A 25400-nucleotide genomic window follows, 5' to 3' on the forward strand; every position below is an offset into this window, starting at 1 on the left:
TCCTATTTTGTATTTCCTTCTGTGAAAAAAGGTAAAGTCTGCATAAAATAAAGCTCACTGAAAACAGAACGATTAAATTCTGTTGAACTATGGTTACAAATGGGCTGAGAGTCTACTTTTTCTTGTTAGGGTTTCCTTAGTGTTTAATGCAAGCCTCAGGATAGTTATATAACGTTTGTGGGGGGAAATACACACCAGTAGCCCAGCACTGGAGGCCAAGATGGAGAAAATCTCCACAGTCACCATGTACTTCCCTTTGGTGCTTAGATAGGTTAGAACAAATGACATCCAAACACTGCAAAATGCCAGCACGCTAAAGGTAATAAATTTGGCTTCATTAAAAGTGTCTGGAATTTCCGAGCAAAGAAAGCCACAACGAAGCTGACAAGAGCCAGAAATCCCATGCAGCAAGGATACAGTAGAACATGTTGGCTGAGCCTTCATTGCATCCCACTATGATTTCTTCAGGCAGAGAGTGCATGTCCAAATCTGGGAATGGAGGGTCAGTGTATAGCCAGACTATGCAAACACTTGCTTGGATAAATGAGCAGCAGAGAACAATAGAGTTTACTATTTGCTTCCCCACCCATTTCCTCATCTTGGATCCTGGCTTGGTGGCCATGAAAGCCAGACACACAGTGAGCGTTTTTGCCAAGACGGAAGAAACAGCCACTGAGAAGATGATGCCAAAAGCAGGTTGTCGTAGATGACAGGTCAGTAACTGGGAGTGGCCAATGCATAGCAAGGAGCAGAGGAAGCAGAGTAAGAGGGAGATGAGTAGAGTGTAGGTGAGGTTCTGATTGTTGGCTTTGACAAGGGGAGTGTCCCGCTGCTTGATGAAGATTTCAAGGACCAATGATGTGGCCCCAGAAGGAGCCAGAGCCAAAACAGTCAGACTGATGCCCAAAGGTTCATTGTAAGACAGAAAGTTTAGGTCTTTAGGAAAGCATTGGTTTCTCTTCTTGATAGGATACTAATCTTCTGGGCATTTGATGCAATCAGCCATATCTTAAAAATATAAGTTATTGTTTTTCTTTAGGATGATCCCAATTGCCATCGCCACTCAAAAATTAAGAAGTTGGCAAAATTTGTTATTAAGGTTCATTCATCAAGGGAAAGGCCTAGACTTAGTTTATCTGTTTTATATAAGAGGACAGAGCAGTGTATGTGTGGAGGAATACCAAATTTGAAACTGCATAATGATGCTGCTCACATGAAAACTTTGTTGCCAGTAATTCAGAAAGATATGAATTGTTCATGGTTGTCTATGGAATATCCGGCTTGCTAGGAATCAAAAACAGATCTTTATCTTTAATGGCATACAGGGAAAAAGACCCTCACTTTTCAGATAACCCCTTCTTATTACCAGACTTGTTTGTCTGGAGGTTGTGGAGAAAGTGTTTGATATCTCAGCCAACTCCTTTTATTCCATTTCTTTATCATCCACTATTTTATTATCAGAATAAGCTCTCAGACTTTGCATGTTGGGAGGCAAAGGGGTTTTATGTGACTTATTCATGAACGGAGTTTCACTTACTCTAAAACAAATTTAGGATAAACTATACCAACATCAATGTACTTGGCATCAGATACTTCAGGTTCAGCACTTCATAATAATACCTTCTGTGGATGACTTTGAGGACATTGACTTTGAGAAGTATTTGGTGGAAACATTGTTCACTGATAAGGGGTCTCTATCATCTTTATATAAAATATTATTAGATCTAACTACTGGGAATCTAGATAATCTACGACAACAATGGAATGAGGGTGGTGGTATGGAGAATGATTCTGTAAAATGGGAAAATATATGGGATAAATTCCCATTTCTTTCAATATCAGCAAAACTGCATGCAAATTCATATAAGATTATTCATAGGTGTTATCTAAATTCATTCGTTTTTCATAGAATCAACAATACTGCTACACTGATGTGTTGGAGGGGGTGTAGAGTGATTGGAAATTATTTTCTTACATGGTGGACATATATTGCTGTCAGGCATTTTAGGGGGAAATAGTGTTTCATGAGACTGGGCTGATCACAGGACAGAACATTATGTCTGATCTTCTTATGGCTCTTTTGTCTATTTTCCAAGCAGATAATTTATCACTGCACTCTCAGGATTTAATAGTTACTTTACTTGTGGCAGCAAGAATTGCAATTGCTCATCACTGGAAAAAGATTGACTGAAGTTTAATAGATTAATGGTATTCTCAGGTATGGAAGGAACAAAGTTTTGATGGAAAAGTTAAGACAACAAAGGGAAGATCCAAATAAAAAAGACAATTTCATATTAAATGGTTTATGTTTATAAGCTATGTAACAGTGGGTGAGCATAATTTCTGTCAGCCATCAACTCATGCCTCTTTATGGAGGGATGTCTTTGGGTAGTCTCTGGAGTTTATTGTGGCTAAATATGTCTGTTGTTGTTATGTGCCTCCAAGTCGACTACGACTTATGGCAACCCTATGAATCAGCAACCTCCAAGAGCATCTGTCATGAACCACCCTGTTCAGATCTTGTAAGTTCAGGTTTGTGGCTTCCTTTATGGAATCAATCCATCTCTTGTTCAGCCTTCCTCTTTTTCTACCCCCTTCTGTTTTTCCCAGCATTACTATCTTTTCTAATGAATCATATCTTCTCATGATGTGTCCAAAGTATGATAACCTCAGTTTCATCATTTTAGCTTCTAGTGATAGTTCTGGTTTAATTTGTTCTAACACCCAACTATTTGTCTTTTTTTGCAGTTCATGGTATCCGCAAAGCTCTCCTCCAACACCACAATTCAAATGAGTTGATGTTTCTCTTATCCGCTTTTTTCACTGTCCAACTTTCACACCCATACATAGAGATTGGGAATATCATGGTATGAATGATCCTGACTTTAGTGTTCAGTGATACATCTTTGCATTTGAGGACCTTTTCTAGTTCTCTCATAGCTGCCCTCCCCAGTCCTAGCCTTCTTCTGATTTCTTGACTATTGTCTCCATTTTGGTTAATGACTGTGCGAAGGTATTGATAATCCTTGACAAGTTCGATATCCTCATTGTCAACTGTAAAGTTACATAAATCTTCTGTTGCTATTACTTTAGTCTTTTTGACATTCAGCTGTAGTCTTGCTTTTGTGCTTTCCTCTTTCACTTTCATCAGCATTCGTTTCAAATCATCACTGGTTTCTGCTAGTAGTATGGTATCATCTGCATATCTTAAATTATTGATATTTCTCCCTCCAATTTTCACACCTCCATCTTGGTCCAATCCTGCTTTCTGTATGATATGTTCTGCATATAGATTAAATAAATAGGGTGATAAAATGCACCCCTGTGCATTTTTATGCTTGAAGCATTGCCCTGCTGTGCATTGACAGCAGTGTTATGTATCCAGAGTTCTTGTGTCTGAGAGACAGCCAGTTCTGGATGAGGTTGCACTCCCATGGAAAGAGCAGGCTCACAACTTGGGAGTACTCCTGGATCCAAAATTGTCACTGGAGGCTCAGGTGGCCTCAGTGGCTAGGAGTGTCTTTTTCTATATCTGGTTTTGGCCCCTTTTGGACAGAGGTGACTTGTTCATAGTACTCCATGCTCTGGTAATTTCCAGACTGGATTATTGCAATTCACTCTTCATGGGGTTGCCCTTGAAGACGACTGGGCAACTTCAACTGGTCCAAAGTGCAGCAGCCCAATTACTGGCTGGGATTCTCTTTAGAGCTCATATAACCCCAGTTTTAAAACAGCTGCATTGGTTGCCCGTTTGTTTCCGATCCCAATTTAATGTCCTCACACTAGTGTTTAAAACCCTAAAAGGTCCCAAATATCTGAATGACCATTGCCTTCCCTACAGACCTTCTGGAGTGTTGAGATCAGCAGAAGGGGCCCTTTGAGTTGTTCTGCCACCCTCAGAAGCTTGCAGAAGGGAGGTGGTCCAGGAGAGGGCGTTGTCTGTGGCAGCCCCTAAGTTGTGGAACTCCCTCCCCACTGAAGTTCTTCTGGTAACTTCATTGTATAGTTTTAAGTAAATGCTGAAGATGCACCTCTTTGACACCTTTTAGCACCCACCCTCTCTTGTTATTTAAGTTTGGTTTTAATTATTTGCAATGTTGCATCTCAAAAATTATTCAACTGAGACGTCCGGGTGAAGGGCAGGTAATAAATATTACTGAATACTTCCCAGAAATGCTCTGTTTGCCATCAGTGTACAAAGTCTGCATGGCATATTTTGATTACTTAGACAGAACAGATAAGTGGCTTTCCAAAAGTATATCAATATAATTAAAATGACATAGTAAAGAATGGTGCATCTTTGAACTTTTTATGGCAGGAGGATAATTGTTTTTTAGCCCGAGGGTCACATTTGCCAGTCATGGGCAGGCTAAGAAGCAAAAGTGGGTTGAGCAAGATATGCTAATTCAATCATACATCCCTGTCTATGCTCCACATTCTAACCAGACAAAAATACAAAGTAGGGTTGTGAGGGGTGTTGCCTTGTGAGAATCTCAAGGACAAGATAGAGAGGCCTGGAGGGCCACATTTGAACTTTAGGCCTGAGGTTCCTCATCCCTGGCTTAGAATGTGGAGGGTGTGGCAGCAAGCATGCAAGTCCTATCTTGCATATCCACATCCTCGTATTAATATTCCAGCTGAAATGAGCTTCCTCATCTGGCACCACTGAAAGAGAAACTCTCAGAAATATCCTAACACATTCACAGATGCCAATCACAAATTATATAAAAAGACACAAGTATACAAATTTAAACCATACCAAATTAAAACCCATAAAACTGATAGGCAAGCTAAAACACATGTTATTCAAATGCTGTTAAAATGCCTGGGAGAAGAGGAAAGTCTTGACCTGGCACCAAAAAGATAACAGTGTTGGTGCCAGGTGCACCTCGTCAGGGAGATCATTCCATAATTTGGGGGCCACCACTGAGAAGGCCCTCTCCCTTATTGCCAGACTCCCAGCTTCCCTCAGAGTAGGCACCCGGAGGAGGACCTTCAATGTTGAGTGTAGTGTATGGGTGGGTTCATGTTGGGAGAGGCATTCTATCAGGTATTGTGGTCTTAAGCCATGTAAGGCTTTATAGGTTAAAACCAGCACCTTGAATCCGGCTCGGAAACATGCAGGCAGCCAATACAAGCAGGCCAGAATTGGTTTTATATGTTCGAAATGTATGGTCCCTGTTACCAATCTGGCCGCTACATTTTGCACAAGCTGCAGTTTCCGAACTGTCTTCAAAGGCAGCCCCACATAGAGCACATTGCAGTAATCTCTTGGAGATTCCCAGAGCATGGACAGAGTTATCCCTGTCCAGATAGGGGCATAGCTGGGCCACCAACTGGAGTTGGTAGAAGGCACTCCGTGCCACCGAGGCTACCTGAGCCTCAAGCGACAGAGATGGTTCCAGGAGAACCCCCAAGCTATGAACCTGTTCCTTCAAGGTGAGTGCAACCCCATCTATGACAAGTTGGACATCCACCATCCGGTCAGAAGAATCACCCACTAACAGCATCTCAGTCTTGTCTGGATTGAGCCTCAGTTTATTATCCCTCATCCAGTACATTCTCACAGCCAGGCACCAGTACAGCACATTGACAGCCTCACCTGAAGAGGATAAGGAGAAATAGAGCTGCGTGTCATCAGCATACTGATGGGAATGCACACCAAAACTCCGAATGACCTCACCCAACGGTAATAACCCAACGGTAATAATAATAATAATAATAATAATAATACATCTGGAATGGAATTAGAGAGAAGTGAATTTAAGATTGGGTAAATGAGAAAAAGAGAGGAACTAAAACTGATAATTTACCCATTCCTATTTTTATGTATAGTTCATTAGTGATTTAATATTATTACAATAAAACAGTACAATCCCTTGTTCCCACCCCCACCACCTCTTGGCACTCATATCCTTTTCTTTTCCTTTACATAAATACCAAAAGCTTATTGGTCAACATCAACCTATCCCAAGTTAACACCCAACTGTTAAAGACAGTTTAGTTTCAGTCATCTTTTTTCAATGCATTTTAATCAGAGGATATGTTTACTGAATGGATGAAAATGATGTGCATTACAAAAGCCCAGAGTCTGGATGGGGTCATTGTGGGGAAGGGTAATTTTCCTGATGATCTCCATGGAAACCACATGGTAGGAACATAATGGGAGTTGCAATTAGCATGTGACTGAAGCTCTAGTGGTGTCATCCATTCATTCAGCAAGGCAAAAACCAACCCACAAGACTAGCTAGATTGAACAAATGAGTTTGGCCAGTGTTTTATGTGATTTCTGTGAACAAATCAGGGAATATTATATTTTTAATATTAACACAAATGCAAAAACTGTATTAACAGTATTAACTGTATTAACAGACTCTAGCAGTGTCATCTTTCTGTTTGTATTTCCTATGTCACTCTTTCACTGCTTCTGGATTTTCACCACCAAGCATTCAAAGATGTTTGTAGACAACCTGGTCAAACCAGCAGTCCTCAAATCTCTAAAGGGATTCTCATCTCTGTCTTGTGAGCACAAAATTCTGAGACACTTGTGTATTTGCCCTCCAAATGACACCGTAAGATGTTCACATTGTGCTTTTAGTGTTCTTGTGTATCACACCTTGACATGAATGACCATTTATTGGGTTGATACCTAGGAATGCCCATTCTAAAGGGACATCTTTATCATCTGCCAGACTCAAGTACACCTCGAGCTCCTGTTTCATTTGTCTGGAGGGAAGACCCTGGAATCTAGACTGAGAGTAGTATTCAATACAAGTCTGACTCAGAGTAGGCACATTGAAGTTAATAGACATGATTAACTTTGGTTCATTAATTTCAGTAGGTCTACACAGAGTAGTACTTTTAACCCAGAGTCATTTAATACGGAAGCAAACTTGGTCACATTGAAGGGTGACTTTTGTCTAGAGAGATAAAGAAAATACAATATTGTTGATACCCCCCTGAATTCTCAACAGTATTAGATACCATCAGCCATTGTATCTTGCTGAATCACATCTATTGGAAAACTGTTGGAAGAGGCATAGTGATATGGCTGTACCACTCCTACCTGTTGGGTGAGTTTCAGAAAGGCAGCATGGGGTGAATAGTTATTCTTAACCCCACAGTACTATTAATATGGAGAACCACAGCACTGTCTTGTCTACCATGCTTTTCAACATCTAAATAAAGGAACAGCCACTCCTTGCTAATCCTCTGCAGGCCACAAGCCAATGGTGAACATGGTCAAAAGTGTCTGCGTGCAAAGAGGACATACAAGCCTCTCCACTCAACCTAGCATTTTCTTTACTTTATTTTAATTTTTTTTTTTAAAAAAATAGCCAATACATTTAGTAAGAGTCTGGAGGGTGGGAGGGGCAGAAAAATGGTTTGGAGCTCCAATCAGATGCCCAGGCCAGGAGTGTATGCAAAATGATGGCATTATAAGCATTCTTCTTCATATTCAGCATTATCAAAACATGATAATTGACCATTGTTGTCACTTTTATCATTACAAAAATACTTATTGGCAAGTATCTGCTTGTCCTTGTTTTTCTAAACTTTGCTGCCTCAGAATATTTACTTCATAATCTCTAATGATTAGTTCCAGACCTGCAGAAGGAGAAATTCTAAGAAGAAATGTAACAAGTGCTTTCAAGCAGAAGAAATATGGAAAGATAAAGGAAATGTTGTTCAGTGTATTCTCTTTATTATCAACTCCTTTGTGTTCAGATGAGGTCTCAACACGATAACAAAGCATTTGGGGGAAAATATGCAACCCAGTAAACCAGCACTGGAGGCCAAGATGGAGAAGATCTCCACAGCCACCATGGATTTGCCTTTGGTGCTAAGGTAAGTTGGAACAAAAGACAACCAAACACTGCAAAACAACAACATGCTGAAGGTGATTAATTTCGCTTCCTGGAAGGTGCCTGGCAATTTCCTGGCTAGGAAAGCCACAGTAAAACTGAATGTAGCCAAGAAACCCATAAAGCCCAAGACACAATAAAACATTGCATCAAACCCTTCATTACATTGTACAATGGCTTCGCTAATATCGGAATGCCTATCAACATCTGGAAATGGTGGAGATATTGCCAGCCAGACAGTTCAAAGAGTGACTTGAATAAGTGAGCAGGAAATAACAATGGAGGCAGCCAACTTTTCCCCCATCCATGTCCTCATATTGGATCCTGGCTTGGTGGCCATGAAAGCGAGAATCACGGTGATGGTTTTAGCCAACATACAAGAAACAGCCACTGAAAAGATGATGCCGAAAGCAGTTTGTCGAAGGAGACATGTCACGGTATTGGGTCGGCCAATGAATAGGAAAACACAAAGGAAGGAGAGAAGGAGGGATACAAGAAGAGTGTAGGAAAGGATCTGGTTATTGGCTTTGACAATGGGTGTGTTGTGGTGCTTCATGAAGATTCCTAGCACTCCAGCTGTAAGGAAAGAAAGGGAAAGAGCAGCAATGGCCAAACCTATTCCCAGTGGTTCTTCATAAGACAAGAAGGTTACTGCTTTGAGGAGGCATAAATCCCTGTCAATGTTTGGATAATGACCCTCTGGACACGGAAAGCAGCCATCCATGTCTAGAAAAAAATAAACATGAAAATCCTGAAAAAAAATAGACTTGGATGCCCAATATGTACCGGCATATCAGTAAGCATGGCTCAGCTGCCTATAGTTTGGAACTGAAAGGCCAAACTCTGTAGGACAATGTTTTCTGATTCTCATTAAATGATGTAAGGTGATGTTTCAAGATCTGGTCATGTGTTAGAACACTAGTAACTCTATTTGTAACTATGTCAACCCTACCCAATATCACTATGAATGAATGAATTATCATTGCCTCCATTTTGCTGGATATAATAATAATAATAATAATAATAATAATAATAATAATAATAATAATAATAATAATACATCATGGGTTTTTTCTTGCCTTTGGGGACCCCCCAAGCAACATCTCTTACTGCCCCTGCTTATCGCCCCCTTTTTCTTTTAAACTGAGCTGGAATGTTTCTTTGTATTTTCACATTGTCTCTTACTTTCCCCAATGAGGATGTGCAAATGTGTAGAAACATAGTTTTTAAAAGAACTGAGCTGGAATGTTTGTTTGAGTTCTCATCATGTCTCTTACTTTCCCCTATGAGGATAGAAAGGGATGTGTGAATATGTAGAAACTAGGCTACCGTACAAATGTGAAATTTACATTAATTCCACCACCCACTTTTGTCTCTGGTTTTGCCCACCATCGGCATATTTCTCAAAAGGGAATCAGGACCTCAGGCTTAGAAAGGGTTCCAGCTCCTTCTCTACAGAATAACCCCCACACAACCCTTTTAATAATATGTGAAGCCTTTCAGCAATCACCACAGCCATGAATGACTTTTGAAATTTAGGGAAACTTCCAAGTGTCTATACAGCCTGACATCTAAATGATGGATTTTATCTAGATGCAACATCTCTTACCTGTCTGGTTTGAAATCTTTCCCTCTGGACATGGATGGCAATCATAACAGCAAAATGGTTTCCCTTCCTTCCTTGTCTTGTAATAACCTGGATGACAGTTGTCATTGCACAAAGAAAGAGGGTGTGTCTGTCAACAACAACAACAAAATTAGGGAACGTTTTAACTTACAGAAAGCATGTTATACTCTGGGAATACAGATAATCTTTTTACCTTTCGTTATCTGAATAGTGAAACACTTTTCAGTCTTTCAACTGATCTGTAACTGGTTACCTTTTTGTTTCTCTTCATTATGGTCTTATGCTTTTCTACAGCCTTCACCAACCTGCTGGCCTGCAGATGTTTGTTCTGCAACTGCTGCATGGTCATGCTGGCTGGGCTGATAGGAATTGTAGTCCACAACATCTGGAGGGAACTAGTTGGTGAAGGCTGCTTTCAAATTTTGCATTTCTTAATTGGCCTTTGGTTTTGATGGTTGTTAATCCTACACATTGAGATGATATTCTTTTGAAGAAAGACAACTTAAAGACCAGATCAAATTATATTCCCCTTCCCTCCAAAAGAAGCCCAGATTTAACAGAAAGTGGGCAGAACCATACAGCGAAGAGAAATACTGTATTTCAGGGTCTGAAATTTGAATCACTTCTGAATATAATATATGTAAATATGTATGTAAATGCACACAGGTCTTACCTGGTTAAATCTGCTGGGCCATTTTATGGCATTGTCAGAAATGGTGAGCAGTTTATCAGGAGGTACTAGTGGGTCTATCCTTCCAACTTTAGCTCTAAGAAAAGTCTGGTTTGGGAATGTGATCCAATTGATAATATCAAATCCAGCTAATAATTCTCCATTTCGATCAAAGGAAACTCCTTCCCCAGCACTGATGTTAAAGGAAACACTTTTCAGAAAATGTGGGAGCTAAAATGAAAGGAAAGAGATAAAAACACCTTTCGATGGTACATGTTCATTTGATGAATCAGGCTACAGGTCCCCATTTCACCTCTTGAGGGAATACGATTACCTGCCATGGTTGTTGATTCAGGTGTTTCCATCTTTCTCCATTCACAATTGTTCTGTGGTTTGATATGGTTGAATGCATGGCATCCAAAGCATGTGCCACCAAATTGACGGCATTGTAGATGCTGTAGCTGTGGGCAGTCATGCTCATTTCAAAAACAGAGCCAGGAAGGGTCTCCAGTTTCTCTTTCCCAGTGCAGATATTGACATCCATGTTGTCTACACCAGAGCTGGGGAGCAAGCAATCAAATACCTGTTGCCAAAATTCCCCCAGAAAACCATCCTTTTTCTCCAGTGTTGGGTTCCTCATCTGAAGAAATTCCTGGAATCCTGACACGTCCTTTGATGAGACTGCAAAGGATATAGAGCCATGGATGAAATCAATGTCCCAGCTTTTTTGAAAGGGAATTGATGTGAAATCAACTTCCGCTGTCATAATCCAGACTTTTGTCTTCACTGATAAATCTTCAAATTGTGCAAACTTGAGCATAAATCTTAAATTTATCATGGACTGATATCCACCATGAAATAACACTGAATTAGCTGTGCTTTCAATGGCAACATTTATTATCCTGAATCCTTTTTCTGTTATTTCAGACTGTTGGTTAGAAAAACCTTTATCTGGTAAGGTTTTGATGAAGTCAAAGCAAATGCCATTTTGACTAAGCATGGGAAGCACATCCTGTACAAATGTCTTTGACCTGTCAATGTCAAGGTAAATCACCCCAATCCACGTCCACCTGAAATGCAACAATAACTGGAGGATCCCGCTATACTGATGAGCCCCATTTGGAAACATCCAGTGGAAGAAAACATCTTCGGGTTTGTTATTTGTCTCTGGAGCAGAGGCATATGTGAGCTATGGAAAACAAAGCAAGTCAGGTGAGGCTGTTCAGTTGTATTTAGGAACATAGGAAGCTGCCCTATATCAGATCATTGATCCATATAGCTCAATATTATGTAAATTGACTGACAGCAGCGCTCCTGGGTTTCAGGCAGAGGTCTCGCCCAGTCCTACCAGGAGATACTGGGGCATTGAACCTGGCACCTTCTGCATGCAAGGCAGATACTCTACCACTGAGCCATGGCCCTTTTGTGTGTGTGTATCTCTCTGTGTGTCTATGTCAAATTCTGATCCTTATTCTAAATCTTCAAATCAGATCCAATCCTGATTTCAATGTCTATCTTCACTGAGCATATGAGAAATAGAAGGATTCTTAAGCCATCTTCAAGCATCCAGTCAGGATGTTAGGATAAAAGTATAGAGGGAAAGAAGGGAAGGCTGGAGACAAGCAGGTGCTTTCAGTCAAGTAAGGTTGTGTCAGGGCAGGAACTGGGAACCAAGAATTGTCAACATACCTTAGAAGAATGTGACAGAATAATGATGGAAAGGTTCTATTTATTCAAATGTAACAATAAAATATCTGTGAAACAATGATCTACAAATAGGCCGGTGGGTTTGAATGAATGTATACCAGGGTAGTATCCCTCCACACCCCTGGGTATGTAAACTTCCACATTCTGTGGGGTCCCCAGCCAAGGATTGGGAGAAAATTCTTCCTCCCTTCTAAGTGAGACTTGAGTATGAGGACCCAATATCTGCACCTGGGCCCTGCTGTCTACCATTCACAAAGGTATACTTGCAAGGATATTCCACCCCAAGATGAAGGCTGTGGAAGGTGACTACAGAGTCCTCTTCACCCAATGATGTCTCAGAGTGCCTGTCAATTAAGTTCTTAACTTCCCTTCTGTGCGCTCGCTGAACACCAAACAGACCAAATTGCATCAAGAGCAAATTGATGAACTCTACAGTGTGAAGTACAACAACAAAGATGAATTATAAGGACCAATCACCCTGCATACACACCATTTGGTCTCCAGAAAAGGCAACTCATACAAACCCAAAAAGTAGAGGGGGGAGGGAATTCTACCAATGAGAAAAAAGAAATGGAGGGGACAGAAGAGGGTTTAATAGCAGCCTGATTGTCCCCTTTCTATTGGGCACTCTAGCCCATGGAATCCCCAAGGCCCTCTCCTCATGAGGAATACCAAGTGAGGCCTTCTCCCTAGAAGGAACGTGTGACAAATTTGCCTCCACCAAGGCATTGAGTGTGGGTGGCATTGTACTAGAGCATCAAAGTGGAGGGATGAAGCCAGAACTAGAGAACAAGTAAGGGTTGCAGGGCAAACCAAGAGGCAGGATCAAAGAGCATGCAAAAGATACAGGAACACATGGAAGCTCAGGAAGATTATTTTGTTCAGGCAAAACTTCAATGGCCACAGATAGGTTCAATGGACAGTGTAAGTGGGCTGAGTTATTCCCTGACCTGAGAATACTCACTGACAAAGTAGATGCTGCATCCCTCATTTCTGTGGGTTCCCATGTGTTGCACCTGCTCACAAATCCAAAAGGTCATAGCAATTCATGACAGATAGTTTTTCTTTCTCTCTCTTTCCCTCTCTCGTCCTTGTGCTGTTATTACTAGTTTTAATATTCTTATTTATTTATGTAGGTACTTATTGTAAATACTTGTAAGCAGTTACATTTTACTCAAAGTGGAGCCTTTAGAATTAATAGGCATATCCATATGCATTGGTTTCAGTGGGTCTATTCTGAGTAAAATAGTTGGATACAACTAACCAAGGGAATTGCATTACTGTAATAAAATTATATATCAATTTACAAACCATGATGAAAGACTCTTCCCTTGATCCCACTTGAGAACCATGCACTTTAGCAAAACTTTCAGAATGGTTTATGTGCATTTTCTGCCTTCTGCCTTCTTTTGTAATATTGAAAACCATTAATCTGAAAATAAAAATAGGCCCTCCTATGGCCCTCTACATATTTTTAGACTCCATGAGTGTCAGCAGCTGGTCAATGGTCAAGGAACAAAAGACCTAGTTGGCCTCAGCAAAGCAATAACGAGACCTGGAAAAACCATTTCACATCAGAGACTACATATGTGAGAAAGAAATCACACCCAAATTGATATTCCTCACTCAGGATTTGACCTTTAAGCAGCATGCATATCATTTCTCTTCATTTCAGTCACATCACTTTCTACTTCCAAACTCAAAAACTGCATCTTCAATGCAAGCAAAGTGATTTTTTAACAATTGCATGCATACACCTTACTTGTGGAATCTTGTAGATGCCCAATATAGTTGCTATGTTTTCAACAATGTTAGAATTTGGTCCCCCGATGACTGTTACCAGATTGTTCTGGGCATCACATTTGTAGTTAGGGACAAATTTGTCATGTGTTGAAAGAATCTTCAGTGAGGCCTGGTAGGTGAATTGTGGACTAAAATAGTCATTATAGATGTCAAAGCCCAGAGTGATATTAGGTAAGATTTGAGCGTTGTCATTGATCTCCTTCAGTGCAAATACCAAGGCAAGGATGTGCTGGTAGTTCTGAGTCATGAAGCTGCAATGAGAATCATATGCAGCATCAGAGTGCAGCAGCTTCAGAAAATATTTGCAGCTACATACCTGTTCAGTATGTGTTTGATAACTATATTGTATTAAGATAAATTGCATGGCCCCAGTCCACAGGAAGTAGCGTTGGCCCAGACAGCGGGCCATTTGATTTCTAGAAATACCAGCTCAATGCAGCAACTGGTTTGGAAGTTAACAGAATATGAATAAGCATGCTCAGTGTTCCAAACAATTACTAATTCACATGGTTGCTGACATTGTAAGGGATTTTACAAATGATATAGATGGGTCTGTTTTGGTACACATGCAATTGTCTGTTGGAGAAGCAAAAAGAGGGGATCTTTTAAATATAACCCACAAAACTTGTGGTAAATTCATCTTCCGCTCCTCAGGCAGGATGCATAAGCCTCACTGAAATCTTCACCCATTCTAGTGTTTGAGGAAGACAGAACATCAACATTAAAACACTCCATCCCAACTCCATAGAATCATAGAAGGGCTCTATAAGGCCATTGAGTCCAACCCAATGCTCAATGCAGGAATCCAAATAAATGCATACCTGACAGGTGGCTGTCCAGCTGCCTTTTGAATGCCTCCAGTATTGGAGACCCCACCACCTCCCTAGGTAATTGGTTCCTGATGTTCAGTTGAAATCTGGCTTCCTGCAGCTACCTGCAATAATGCCCCTTCATCATGCCACAACAAGTTATCCTTGTTTGTTGTGGGAGCAGACCTCCTTTCCAAAGGAAACTTACGACATAGGCTTTTCTTTGTGAAGAGAGACTATTCCAGCAATGAACAAGCAAAATCACTTTCAAGGATGCAGTGTTTGGCTTTTGATGTCCTATTTCCTACTCAGACATTAGGATGTATCTAGCTTAGTACTGTCTGCACTGACTAGCAGCAGCTCTTCAGGATCTCAGGGAAGAGACATTCCTAGCTCTACCTGGAAATGCCAAGCATTATTATTATCTTTGCTGTTATTATGTTTATAATCTACACTTTCATAAAAATCAACCAAGGTGGTATACAACATATAAAAATAAAATCAGCAAAAGGCAAAACATAATTAAAACGTAAGTAAATACAGTTTGATTAAAAATAGAAAAAATCAAATTGCAAAGGCCTGTCTAAACAGTATAGTTTTCAAAATACATTATAATGAAGAGAGGAATGGATCCTATGAAATTTCTACTGCTAGGGAGTTCCACGGGGCAGAGGCTGCATGTTAAAGGGCTCAGTCCTTGGAGGATGCCAACCGAACCTCAGGGGCATGGGGAATCAGCAGAAGTGCCCCATCAGAAGATCTGTGATGGAGCAAAAGGAATCAGACGGCCCTCAAGGTACTTTGGACCCTAGATATTTAGGGCATTGTGAATTCATTTATGCTGTTGTTAATTCACAAGAACCTTGAACCTGGCACAGTAGCTTGAACCAGGGACCTTCTCCATGCAAGGCAGATGTTCTACCACTGAGCTATGGCCCTTCCTCTGATTGCATATGGCTTTGGCAGTGGTTGGGTGCCTTTTATCTGTTTATGACTGATAATTATCTTATACTATCTTCTGTGTGCTGCTTATTATATATTAGTTTAAAAAAAATAAAATCCCTCCTGCAAATGCCTATCCACCTTGCCTGAGAAGATTGCTTGTACATGGTATGGTTAATTTATCATTTCCGTACATGAACTCTTCAAACACTTCCTGATAGGGATGTCTTCTGAATGTTATCAGGTCAGAAAGAATGGCGGTCTGAGACATTATGCCAGCAATGATTATTTCTCCTGATTGATAATACTTGTGAAAAATAGGAACAAGCTCACTGACTGCACATTTAGCTGTAGGAATCCTGGTCGTTGTCTGAGGCAGGAACAATAATCCCAATGCCATAAATAACATCTTGTACAACAACAGTCCTTCTTGAAACCTTCACCTGTTACCACATTGTCATTTAAGTGTCCCCAAGTACAAGGCACTCTAACTTAAATGACTACACATTCAGTGTATTATTTCATGTTTTGAGGTCAGGAATAAATATTAGTGACTAGAATAATGGAGTCCCAGCTCTGAATAGATCAGGCAGTATTAATGGTGTATTTCAGTCTTGTTTCTCAGTTTTGCTTTTGGGTACTAGAACTCCTTTGGGACATGAATAAGTAGTAGAATTGATCATGGTTAATTTGGAATAATTACAGGAGAGATAATTGAATGCTCAGAGTTAGTAATTGAGTTGTATGGAACGTTGCAGAGGAAAATGTGTTTATCATAGGCCTGCAGAAAGTTTCACTGATTCTTTGCAGCAGGATAGCAAGAGGCAGAAAACATTTGCCATGACCCTTAGCAAGACCCAGATCCAGGAGGAAAAAAGAGCACAAAAGAAGGCGCAGTTTCGAAGGTCAATATTTGTGAATGTGGCATAATCTTTTGCGGAAGGTACAAACTATGGCAGTTTTTCAAAAATGGGATTTTTTCAAAAGTCGAATGAATATTTTATATAGCAAGGAGCAATCATTCCCCTTCAATTTTTTATTTCTAAATTGAGAAGTTTGCCATCTTTTCTAAACTCAACTCCACATGTACACACATACACACACAAAATTTCAATCTCAAGAGTTGGGAACAATGGGATAGGAAATAAACAAGACACAATTATTATTATTATTATTATTATTATTATTATTATTATTATTACTCTTTATTTTTACCCCGCCCTTTTTCCAAAACTGGAACTCAGGGCGGCTTACAAATAAAAACTACACATAGGTAAAAAACATACAAAAATATACAATTAAAATAGAATTAAACTATTCGTAACATTAAAACCATGAAACATACACTTAAAATACTAAGACAATTTAAAACATTAAGAATAGGACCATAGAACAATACAACAGACCTTATGAGGTCCTATCTTAAATGTCTTCTAGTCCAAAAGCCTGTTGGAATAAAAAAGTCTTTGCCTACCGATGGAAGGATAGCAAGGAAGGGGCCATTCGTGCTTCCCTAGGAAGAGAGTTCCAGAACCTGGGGGCAGCCACCGAGAAGAGCCTATCTCACGTCCCCACCAATCGCTCTTGAGAAGGTGTTGAGACTGAGAGAAGGGCCTCTCCTGAGGATCTCAACGCCCAGGCAGGCTCATATGGGGAGATACGGTCTGACAAATAGCCTGGACCTAGGCCGTATAGAGCTTTATAGGTCAAAACCAGCACTTTGAATTGTGACCGGAAACAAACTGGCAGCCAGTGTAGCTGTCACAACAAGGGGGTTGTATGGTCTCTGTAACCAGCTCCAGTTAGCACTCTGGCTGCAGCTCTTTGTACCAGTTTAAGTTTCCAAACAGTCTTCAAAGGCAGCCCTACATAGTGTGCATTACAGTAATCTAAATGGGATGTAACTAAGACATGCATCACTGTAGTCAAATCAGGCATCTCCAGGAATGGGCGCAGCTGGCGCACCAGTCTTAGCTGGGCGAAAGCACTCCTGGCCACTGCAGAGATCTGGGCCTCCAAGTTCAAAGCTGAGTCCAGGAGCACACCCAAACTGCGAACCTGTGTCTTCAGGGGGAGTGTAACCCCATCCAGCACAGGCTGAATCCCTATTCCCTGATTTGCCTTTCGACTAACCAGGAGCACCTCTGTCTTGTCTGGATTTAATTTCAATTTGTTCGCCCTCATCCAGTCCATCACTGATGCCAGGCACTGGTTCAGGACCAGGACACCTTCCTTGGCTTTAGGTGGAAAGGAAAAATAGAGTTGGGTGTCATCCGCATACTGATGACACCGAACCCCAAACCCCCGGACAACCTCACCCAGTGATTTCATGTAGATGTTAAATAACATGGGGGACAAAACTGAGCCCTGAGGGACCCCATATGTCAACGCCCAAGGAGTCGAACAGGAATCCCCCAGCACCACCTTCTGGGTTCGTCCCTCCAGGAAGGAGCCAAGCCACCGCAACACGGTGCCCCCAAGTCCCATCCTGGCAAGGCGGCCCAGAAGTATACCATGGGCGATGGTATCAAAAGCCGCTGAGAGGTCCAGTAGAACCAACATGGACACACTCCCCCTGTCCAGCTCTCTGCATAGGTCATCCACCAAGGTGACCAAAGCCGTCTCTGTCCTGTAGCCGGGCCTGAAACCAGACTGAAATGGGTCAAGATAATCCGTTTCATCCAAGAATCTCTGGAGCTGGGCAGCCACCACATGCTCTATTACCTTACCCAGAAATGGAATGTTGGAGACTGGCCAATAGTTACCCATTATAGAGGGATCCAGGCAGGGCTTTTTCAACAGAGGTCTTACAACTGCCTCTTTTAGGCACATTGGAATTCTGCCTTGTTGTAAAGAGGCATTTACCACTCCCCTCACCCAGTTGGCCAGTCCCCCTCTGTCACTCTTAATGAGCCAGGAAGGGCAAGGGTCTAGCAAACATGTGGTGGCTCTCGCCTCTCCGAGGATCTTGTCCACATCCTCAGGCTGTACAAATGGAAAAGAATCATTGTTATTGGACAAGCAGGAGCCAAAGTTACATCCCTTGAGACTGTATCAATTTTAGCGTCCAAGTCAGAGCGAATCTGAGCAACTTTATCTGCAAAGTGCTGTGCAAATTCTTGACAGCGGGCTGTTGAGTGGTCTATATTACCCTCTCGGGGGCCTGAATGTAAAAGACCCCTGACCACTCGAAACAGCTCCGCTGGATGGCTCCCTGCAGATGCAATGGTGGCAGAAAAGAAAAGTTTCTTCTTTACCCGCACTGCCATGGAGTAGGCCTTCAAATAGGCTCTAGACCGTGTTCGGTCAGACTCATTCTGAGTCTTCCGCCAACATCACTCTAGTCCCCGTCTTATTTGTTTCATCGCCGCCAGCTCCCTGGTAAACCAAGGAGCTAGTCTGCCTCCACTTCGTGAGAGGGGATGCTCCAGGGCGATCGTGTCCACCGCCCTGGCCATTTCCCCATTCCAGAGGTCAACCAGGGCTTTGACAGAATCGCCTGCCGAGGTGACAGGAAAATCCCCAAGAGCCATCAGGAAACCATCCGGATCCATCAGTCTCCTGGGGCGGACCATCCTAATTGGTCCCCCACCCCTGCAGAGGTTCTGAGTCCCAGTGAGTCTAAACCCAAGTGATCTGTCCATGACAACGGTACTACAGAGAGTTCCTCCACACCAAGATCACCATCATCCCAACCCACACAGAAAACAAGGTCCAAAGTGTGGCCAGCAGCATGAGTGGGGCCAGATAATACTTGGGACAGACCCATGGTTGTCATGGAGGCCATGAAGTTCTGAGGCACTCCCGACAGAGTGGTCTCAGCATGGATGTTGAAGTCACCCAATACCACAAGCCGTGGGGACTCCAACACCAACCCCGAGACCACCCCGGCTAGCTCAGGAAGGGAGACTGTTGAGCAGCGGGGTGGACGGTACACCAACAGAATCCCTATTCTGTCCCGGCCACCCAACTTCAAATATACACATTTGAAACCTGAAGACTGTGGGAGAGGGCACCTGGTCAGGGAGATGGTATCACGATAGATCACAGCAACTCCACCTCCCGGTCCCCCAGGTCTCGCCTGCTGTTGCATGGAGAAACCTGGTGGGCAAAGCTTGGAGAGATTAACCCCCCAAGCTTCATCCAACCAGGTCTCCGTGATACAAGCCAGGTCAGCAAGCTCATCCAGGATCAAATCTTTAATGGCCGTTGTTTTACCATTCACCGACCTGGCATTCACAAGCAGCATTTTCAACCCAGGGGAACTGTCACCACAGCTGTCCAGACTATTTGAATGGGGAGACAGTTTGGGGGCAACCAACACCCTATTGCGCTTACATCTCCCCCAATGACATAACTGTCTCCCCACTCCGTATCTCCCTCTGCCCTCCAAAACATGAATGGCAGCCCCCTGCTTCCCCTCCCCTACCCACTTATATTGAAAACACATCCTTCCTTAACAGCAGGCAAGACTATACTCTTAAAACCAACACCCTACAACTGACAGGCAAGTATCAAACAAATTTTAAAAACCCTCAAAATTAAATGGCTGGATAGCAAGTAAGCAAAACAGCTAATTCGGGTCACGATCCTAATTCTGCAAAAAAGCAGGGAAACCCGATGGAAAAGCCAAGTCCAGGCAGCAGCAACAGAGCACCCCAACCTCTTCTTCTTCCTCCTGCAGCCTCCAACAAAGCGTCTATAGTCCTCCTTTTCTACTGGTATTGATCCATACCTTGCAGGGATCATAAGGCACTGGGGGGGGTAATCGTGGAGTGGGTAATTGTGGGGTGGGGTGGAATACAGTCTTCTTCACGCTTGTGGTGGGTCTCACTATGTCAGAACCAACAGTTTTCCTTTGTGTCCTGGTGATAACTTGACTCCTTCCTTTTAAAGGACTTCCTCTTCTATAACAGCATTACTGTTAGAGTACTGATGTTATTCTCGTTGATATTACTGTTGTTTCTGAACGCTCAGCGGCGTCTCTTCCGACTGTGGCGTTCTGGAGAGATGTTTAACTTTCCTCTGTCCAGCACACTCTCAAACAGAGCTTGTTACTGTTGTTACTGGACACTTATTGCCGTTATTACTAGTCACTCAAAGGCATCTCCTTCTCTCCCCCTCTGTTAACGCCCTTTTGCATACACGCCACTGCTTTTAGCATAGCTCTGCATAGCTCTGCTATGCCTCTGCCCAGTTTACTCTTAGGCAGAGCTCTTCCCACTACAGCGTTCTAAAACATTCTAAAAGATGTTAGCTCTCCACCAGCTGTTTTTATCTTACTTAGCTTACTTAGCTATTACTACTGCTGTTACTGGTGCTGTTGCCAGTGTCCTCGTCTCCCTTATAGTGTTCAGGCCTCTGAGTGAGCATATGTGAGCATATCCCCTCCCCTGGTTTTGGGTTATGTGAAGGGATGGGAAGGTGTTATGTCTCTTACATACAAGTCGTTTCTGGGTTCACCCCAAGCCCCAAATATGACCTCTTTGGTGCTCCTACTGGGAGGAAGGGCAGGATATAAATTAAATCATCACCACCATCATCACTATCATCTCAGTGCTCCTTTATCCCTAGGTTTAAGGCTCTGGATGTTGCCACAGTCATGTGAGGAGTCGGGGCTGGTTCTAAGGGGTGGCCAGGTTGGGCACTGGCCCGAAGGCCCCTGGAGCTACAGGGGGCCCTCCGCTTTCCTTCCGCAATCAGCAGAAACATCCGTGGACTGCCATCCCCCCTCTATCCCCCCGCTTTACCTACCTTTCCATTGTTTTTTGCAGTGTGCAGATTTACCATCAATCAAGATGGCGACCAAGGTTTCCTTAAGGAGCTGAAGCCTCTGCCGCTATCTTGGCTGATTTCAGTTGGTCTACAATGAGGATTGCTAGTTAATTTAAACCCAGAGTCATTTGACACAGAAACAAACTTGGTCACATTGATGGAGGACTTCTATCAAGAGACATAAAAAGAATACAGTCTTGTTGAGACACCCTCCCCAGTTCTCAATAGTGTTTGATACTATCAGCCATTGTATCTTCCTGAATCAAATCTGTTGGAAGGGTGTGTGTTGCACAGTGATATGGCTGTACCACTCCTACCTGCTGGGTGAGTTTCAGAAAGGCGGTATGGATGGAATAGTTTTGCTTAACCCCGTAGTACTATTAATATGGAGAAACACAGCACTCTGTCTTGTCTCCCATGCTTTTCAACATCTAAATAAAGCAACAGCCACTCTTTGAAGTGAACATGGACATGAGTGCCTGCATGCACAGAGGACACAGAAGCCTCTCCACTCAACCCAGCATTTTCTTTATTTTAATTCTTTTTTTTTTTACAACAGCCAATACATTTAGTAGGTGTCTGGAGGGTGGGATGGGGGTCAGAAAATGCTTTGGAGCCCTGATCAGATGCCCAACCAGAGGTCTATGTATACTGATGGCACTATATACATTAATAATAATAATAATAATAATAATAATAATAATAATAATAATAATAATAATAATAATAATAATAATAATAATTTAATTTTTGTGTCACCTATCTGGCCAAGGCCACTCTAGGCGACGTACACAATTAAATTCCAGTAAAATACAATTTAAAATACGATTTAAAATACATAGCAATACAATACAGTCGACAATAAAGGATTAAATTACAGCATAAAACAGTATGTAAACAATGGGCATTCAGTAATAGTGATAAAAGCTTAGCCCACCCCGGACGTCCCGAAGGCCTGTCCAAAGAGCCAGGTTTTTAATGCTCGGCGAAATGCATCCAGGGAAGGGGCATGTCGAAGATCGAACGGGAGGGAGTTCCAGAGAGTGGGGGCCACCACTGAAAATGCCCTCTCCCTAGTTCCCACCAACCTAGCTGTTTTCATTGGTGGTACTGAGAGAAGGCCCTGCGTGGCTGATCTAGTCAGGCGGCTAAGTTGGTGGTACTGGAGGTGCTCCTTCAGGTAAACTGGGCCGAGACCATATAGGGCTTTAAAGGTTAATACCAACACCTTGAATTGGGCCCGGAAAGCAACTGGAAGCCAGCGTAGATGAACTAACACCGGCGTAATGTGATCACGGTGGCGGCTATTTGTAAGTAAACAGGCCGCCGCATTTTGTACCAGCTGTAGTTTCCGGGTTGTTTTCAAGGGTAGCCCCACATAGAGCGCATTGCAGTAGTCCAGTCGAGAGGTGACCAGTGCATGCACTACCAGTGGGAGCTGATGAGCAGGGAGGTAGGGTTGCAGCCTCCGTATCAGGTGTAACTGATACCAAGCTGCCCGGCTCACTGCCGAAATCTGAGCCTCCATGGGCAGCTTGGAGTCAAGAATAACCCCGAGGCTGCGGACCTGATCCTTCAGGGGCAATCTTACCCCATTGAGTTCCAGGTCAACAATACACAACTTTCCCCTGTCACCCACAAGCAGTACCTCGGTTTTATCAGGATTGAGCTTCAGCCTGTTTCTTCCCATCCATCCACTCACGGATTCCAGGCACTTGGATAAGGTCTCTACAGCCAACTCCGGTGAAGATTTAAACGAGAGATAGAGCTGCGTGTCATCAGCATATTGGTGACACCGCAGCCCAAATATCCTGATGATACCACCCAGCGGTTTTAAATAGATGTTAAATAGCATGGGAGAGAGAATAGAACCCTGTGGCACTCCACAAGTGAGAGGCCAAGGGTCTGAAATCTCATTCCCCAATGCTACCTGTTGATGCCTGTCAGAGAGAAAGGAACGGAACCACTGTAAAACAGTGCCTCCTATTCCCAACCCTCCCAGGCGATCTAACAGGATACCGTGGTCAACGGTATCAAAAGCCGCTGAGAGATCCAGGAGGACAAGGAAGGTGAATTCTCCCCTATCCATAGCCCTCCTCATATCATCAACCAAAGCGACCAAGGCTGTTTCAGTACCATGTCCAGTCCTGAAACCCGATTGGTATGGATCCAAATAATCCGTTTCCTCCAAGTGTGCTGACAGCTGATTTGCCACCACTCGCTCAATGATCTTGCCCAAGAATGGTAAATTCGAAATAGGGCGAAAGTTGTTCAAAACTTGGGGATCCAAGGAGGACTTTTTCAAGATAGGTCTTACAATTGCCTCCTTGAGGGCCGGTGGCATTACACCCTCCTTCAAGGATGCATTTACCACCGCCCTAATCCCTTCGCCCAATCTTTCTTTACAGTTCACAAGGAACCATGATGGGCCAGGATCAGTCAGACAGGTGGTAGGCTTTACAGTTGAAAGTACCTTGTCCACATCCTCAGAAGGAAGAGGCCGAAACAGATCCCATGAAACCGGATTGCAGCTGGCCAACTCAGGATCATCTACCGCATCCATGGCGTACGGAATCGAGTTCTTTAGATGTTCGACTTTATCCGCAAAGTGCTTTGCCAATTTGTCACAGGAAGCCTTAGAATGTTCCAGGGGTTCCTGAGCGACTGGACCGACCAGGCTACGGACCACCTGGAACAGCTTCCTGGGACAGCACTCTGTGGATGCAATAGAGGCAGCAAAGAAATCCTTCTTTGTTGCCTTTATTGCCACCTGGTAGGCAGCTATTGCTGCTCTAACCTGTGTTCGGACATCTTCAGAACGGGATTTCCGCCACCGGCGTTCTAGTCGTCTCACCTCCTGTCTCAGACTACGCAACCGGGGTGTGTACCACGGTGCTGTCTGAGTTCTATTCAGGGGGAGAGGACGTTTCGGAGCCACCTGTTCTAATGCACTGGTGATTCCCTCATTCCATTCCATCACCAGTGTTTCGACCAGGCGACCTTCAGCAGGTTCCCATTCCCCAAGGGCAGTCAGGAATCCATCAGGATCCATCAGGCGCCTGGGGCGGACCATTTTAATAGGTCCTTTGCCCCTGCGGAGGGTGTGTGGCATTGAGAGAACAAAGTTCACCAGATAGTAGTCTGACCATGACATGGGGGTCGAAGAAATAGCCCCCAACTTCAGACCACTCCCCTCCACTCCCAGGACAAATACAAGGTCGAGAGCATGACCGGCTACATGTGTGGGTTCAGTATTACTAAGGCACAGTTCCCAAGAAGCCATGGTTTCTAGGAAATCCCGAGGGGCTCCAATGAGAGTGGTCTCGGCATGCACGTTGAAGTCTCCCAATGCTAACAATTCTGGGGACAGCGTTCGTACATCCGAGACCACCTCAAGCACCTCGGTCAGGGAGTCTGCCGTGCAGCGGGGCGGGCGGTACACAAGCAGGATCCCTAAACTGCCCTTTGGGCCCAACCTCCAGTACATGCAGTCAACAAACTTGGTCCTTGGGAGCGGAGGCCTGGTGAAAACCAGAGACTCCCGGTAGATGACTGCCACACCCCCTCCCCGCCTTCCGACCCTCGGTTGCTGCGCATAATGGAAACCTGGTGGACACATGGCCCCAAGAATGGGTGCTGAGGCCTCGTCCAGCCAGGTTTCCGTGATACACACCAGGTCTGCACACTCATCCAGAATCATATCATGGATGATAGATGTTTTTTGCGTTACAGACCTGGCATTACACAGCAGCAGTCGAAGGTCGGTAGGAATCCTGCGTCTCCCAGTTGACTTCTGGGTTTGGGCAGACCCGGAACAGGGGATGGATATTACGCATCTATCCCTTGTTCCTCTAACCTGACGTGGTCTGCCCCTAGCATCAATCCAGTGCCTGCCGCCCAACCTTGGTATGACTTGGTCCCCATCCTTCTCTGACACCTCCCCCCTTGGTTTACACATGCCCCTATCCCTGTTGCCTGGAGGACAGGCCTACCCTACTAATAACAAAAATCAAAATCCACCCCAAACCCCCGGAGACTGCTCGCTGCTCTATTAAGAATGCAGCACTTCTTCATTCTTCTTCATATTCAGCATCATCAAACCACGATAACTGACAGTTGTCACTTTTATCATTACAAAAATACTTATTGGCAAGTATCTGCTTTCCATTGTTTTTCTAAACTTTGCTACCTCAGAAGATCTA

General features: G+C 43.3%; 1 protein-coding gene and 1 pseudogene across 1 annotated transcript; both read right to left on the bottom strand.

Annotated features, from left to right (window-relative positions):
* Nucleotides 1-7689: 7689 nt before the first annotated feature.
* Nucleotides 7690-9841, bottom strand: LOC133367297 (vomeronasal type-2 receptor 26-like; annotated as a pseudogene).
* A 66-nt stretch (nucleotides 9842-9907) lies between these two features.
* On the bottom strand, nucleotides 9908-15832 carry LOC133367298 (vomeronasal type-2 receptor 26-like). The gene is made up of 5 exons (XM_061591398.1): nucleotides 15618-15832; nucleotides 13632-13923; nucleotides 10497-11351; nucleotides 10166-10393; nucleotides 9908-9976 (listed from the first exon to the last, which is right to left on the bottom strand). The coding sequence occupies exons 1-5, from the start codon at nucleotides 15830-15832 to the stop codon at nucleotides 9908-9910; spliced, it is 1659 nt and encodes a 552-aa protein (XP_061447382.1).
* Nucleotides 15833-25400: the final 9568 nt, after the last annotated feature.

This window comes from Rhineura floridana, chromosome 11 (genome assembly GCF_030035675.1).
Source record: "Rhineura floridana isolate rRhiFlo1 chromosome 11, rRhiFlo1.hap2, whole genome shotgun sequence".
Classification (NCBI taxonomy): Eukaryota; Metazoa; Chordata; class Lepidosauria; order Squamata; family Rhineuridae; genus Rhineura; species Rhineura floridana.

Excerpts from the sequence above, each read along its gene's own strand:
- LOC133367298 (XM_061591398.1), bottom strand. The coding sequence starts at position 15,832 with ATGTTATTTATGGCATTGGGATTATTGTTCCTGCCTCAGACAACGACC. Across the intron at positions 13,924-15,617 it reads GAAGTGTTTGAAGAGTTCAT|CTTCATGACTCAGAACTACC; the intron begins GTACGGAAATGA and ends TTCTCATTGCAG. Across the intron at positions 9,977-10,165 it reads GGCCCAGCAGATTTAACCAG|AATATCATCTCAATGTGTAG; the intron begins GTAAGACCTGTG and ends TTTCTTCAAAAG.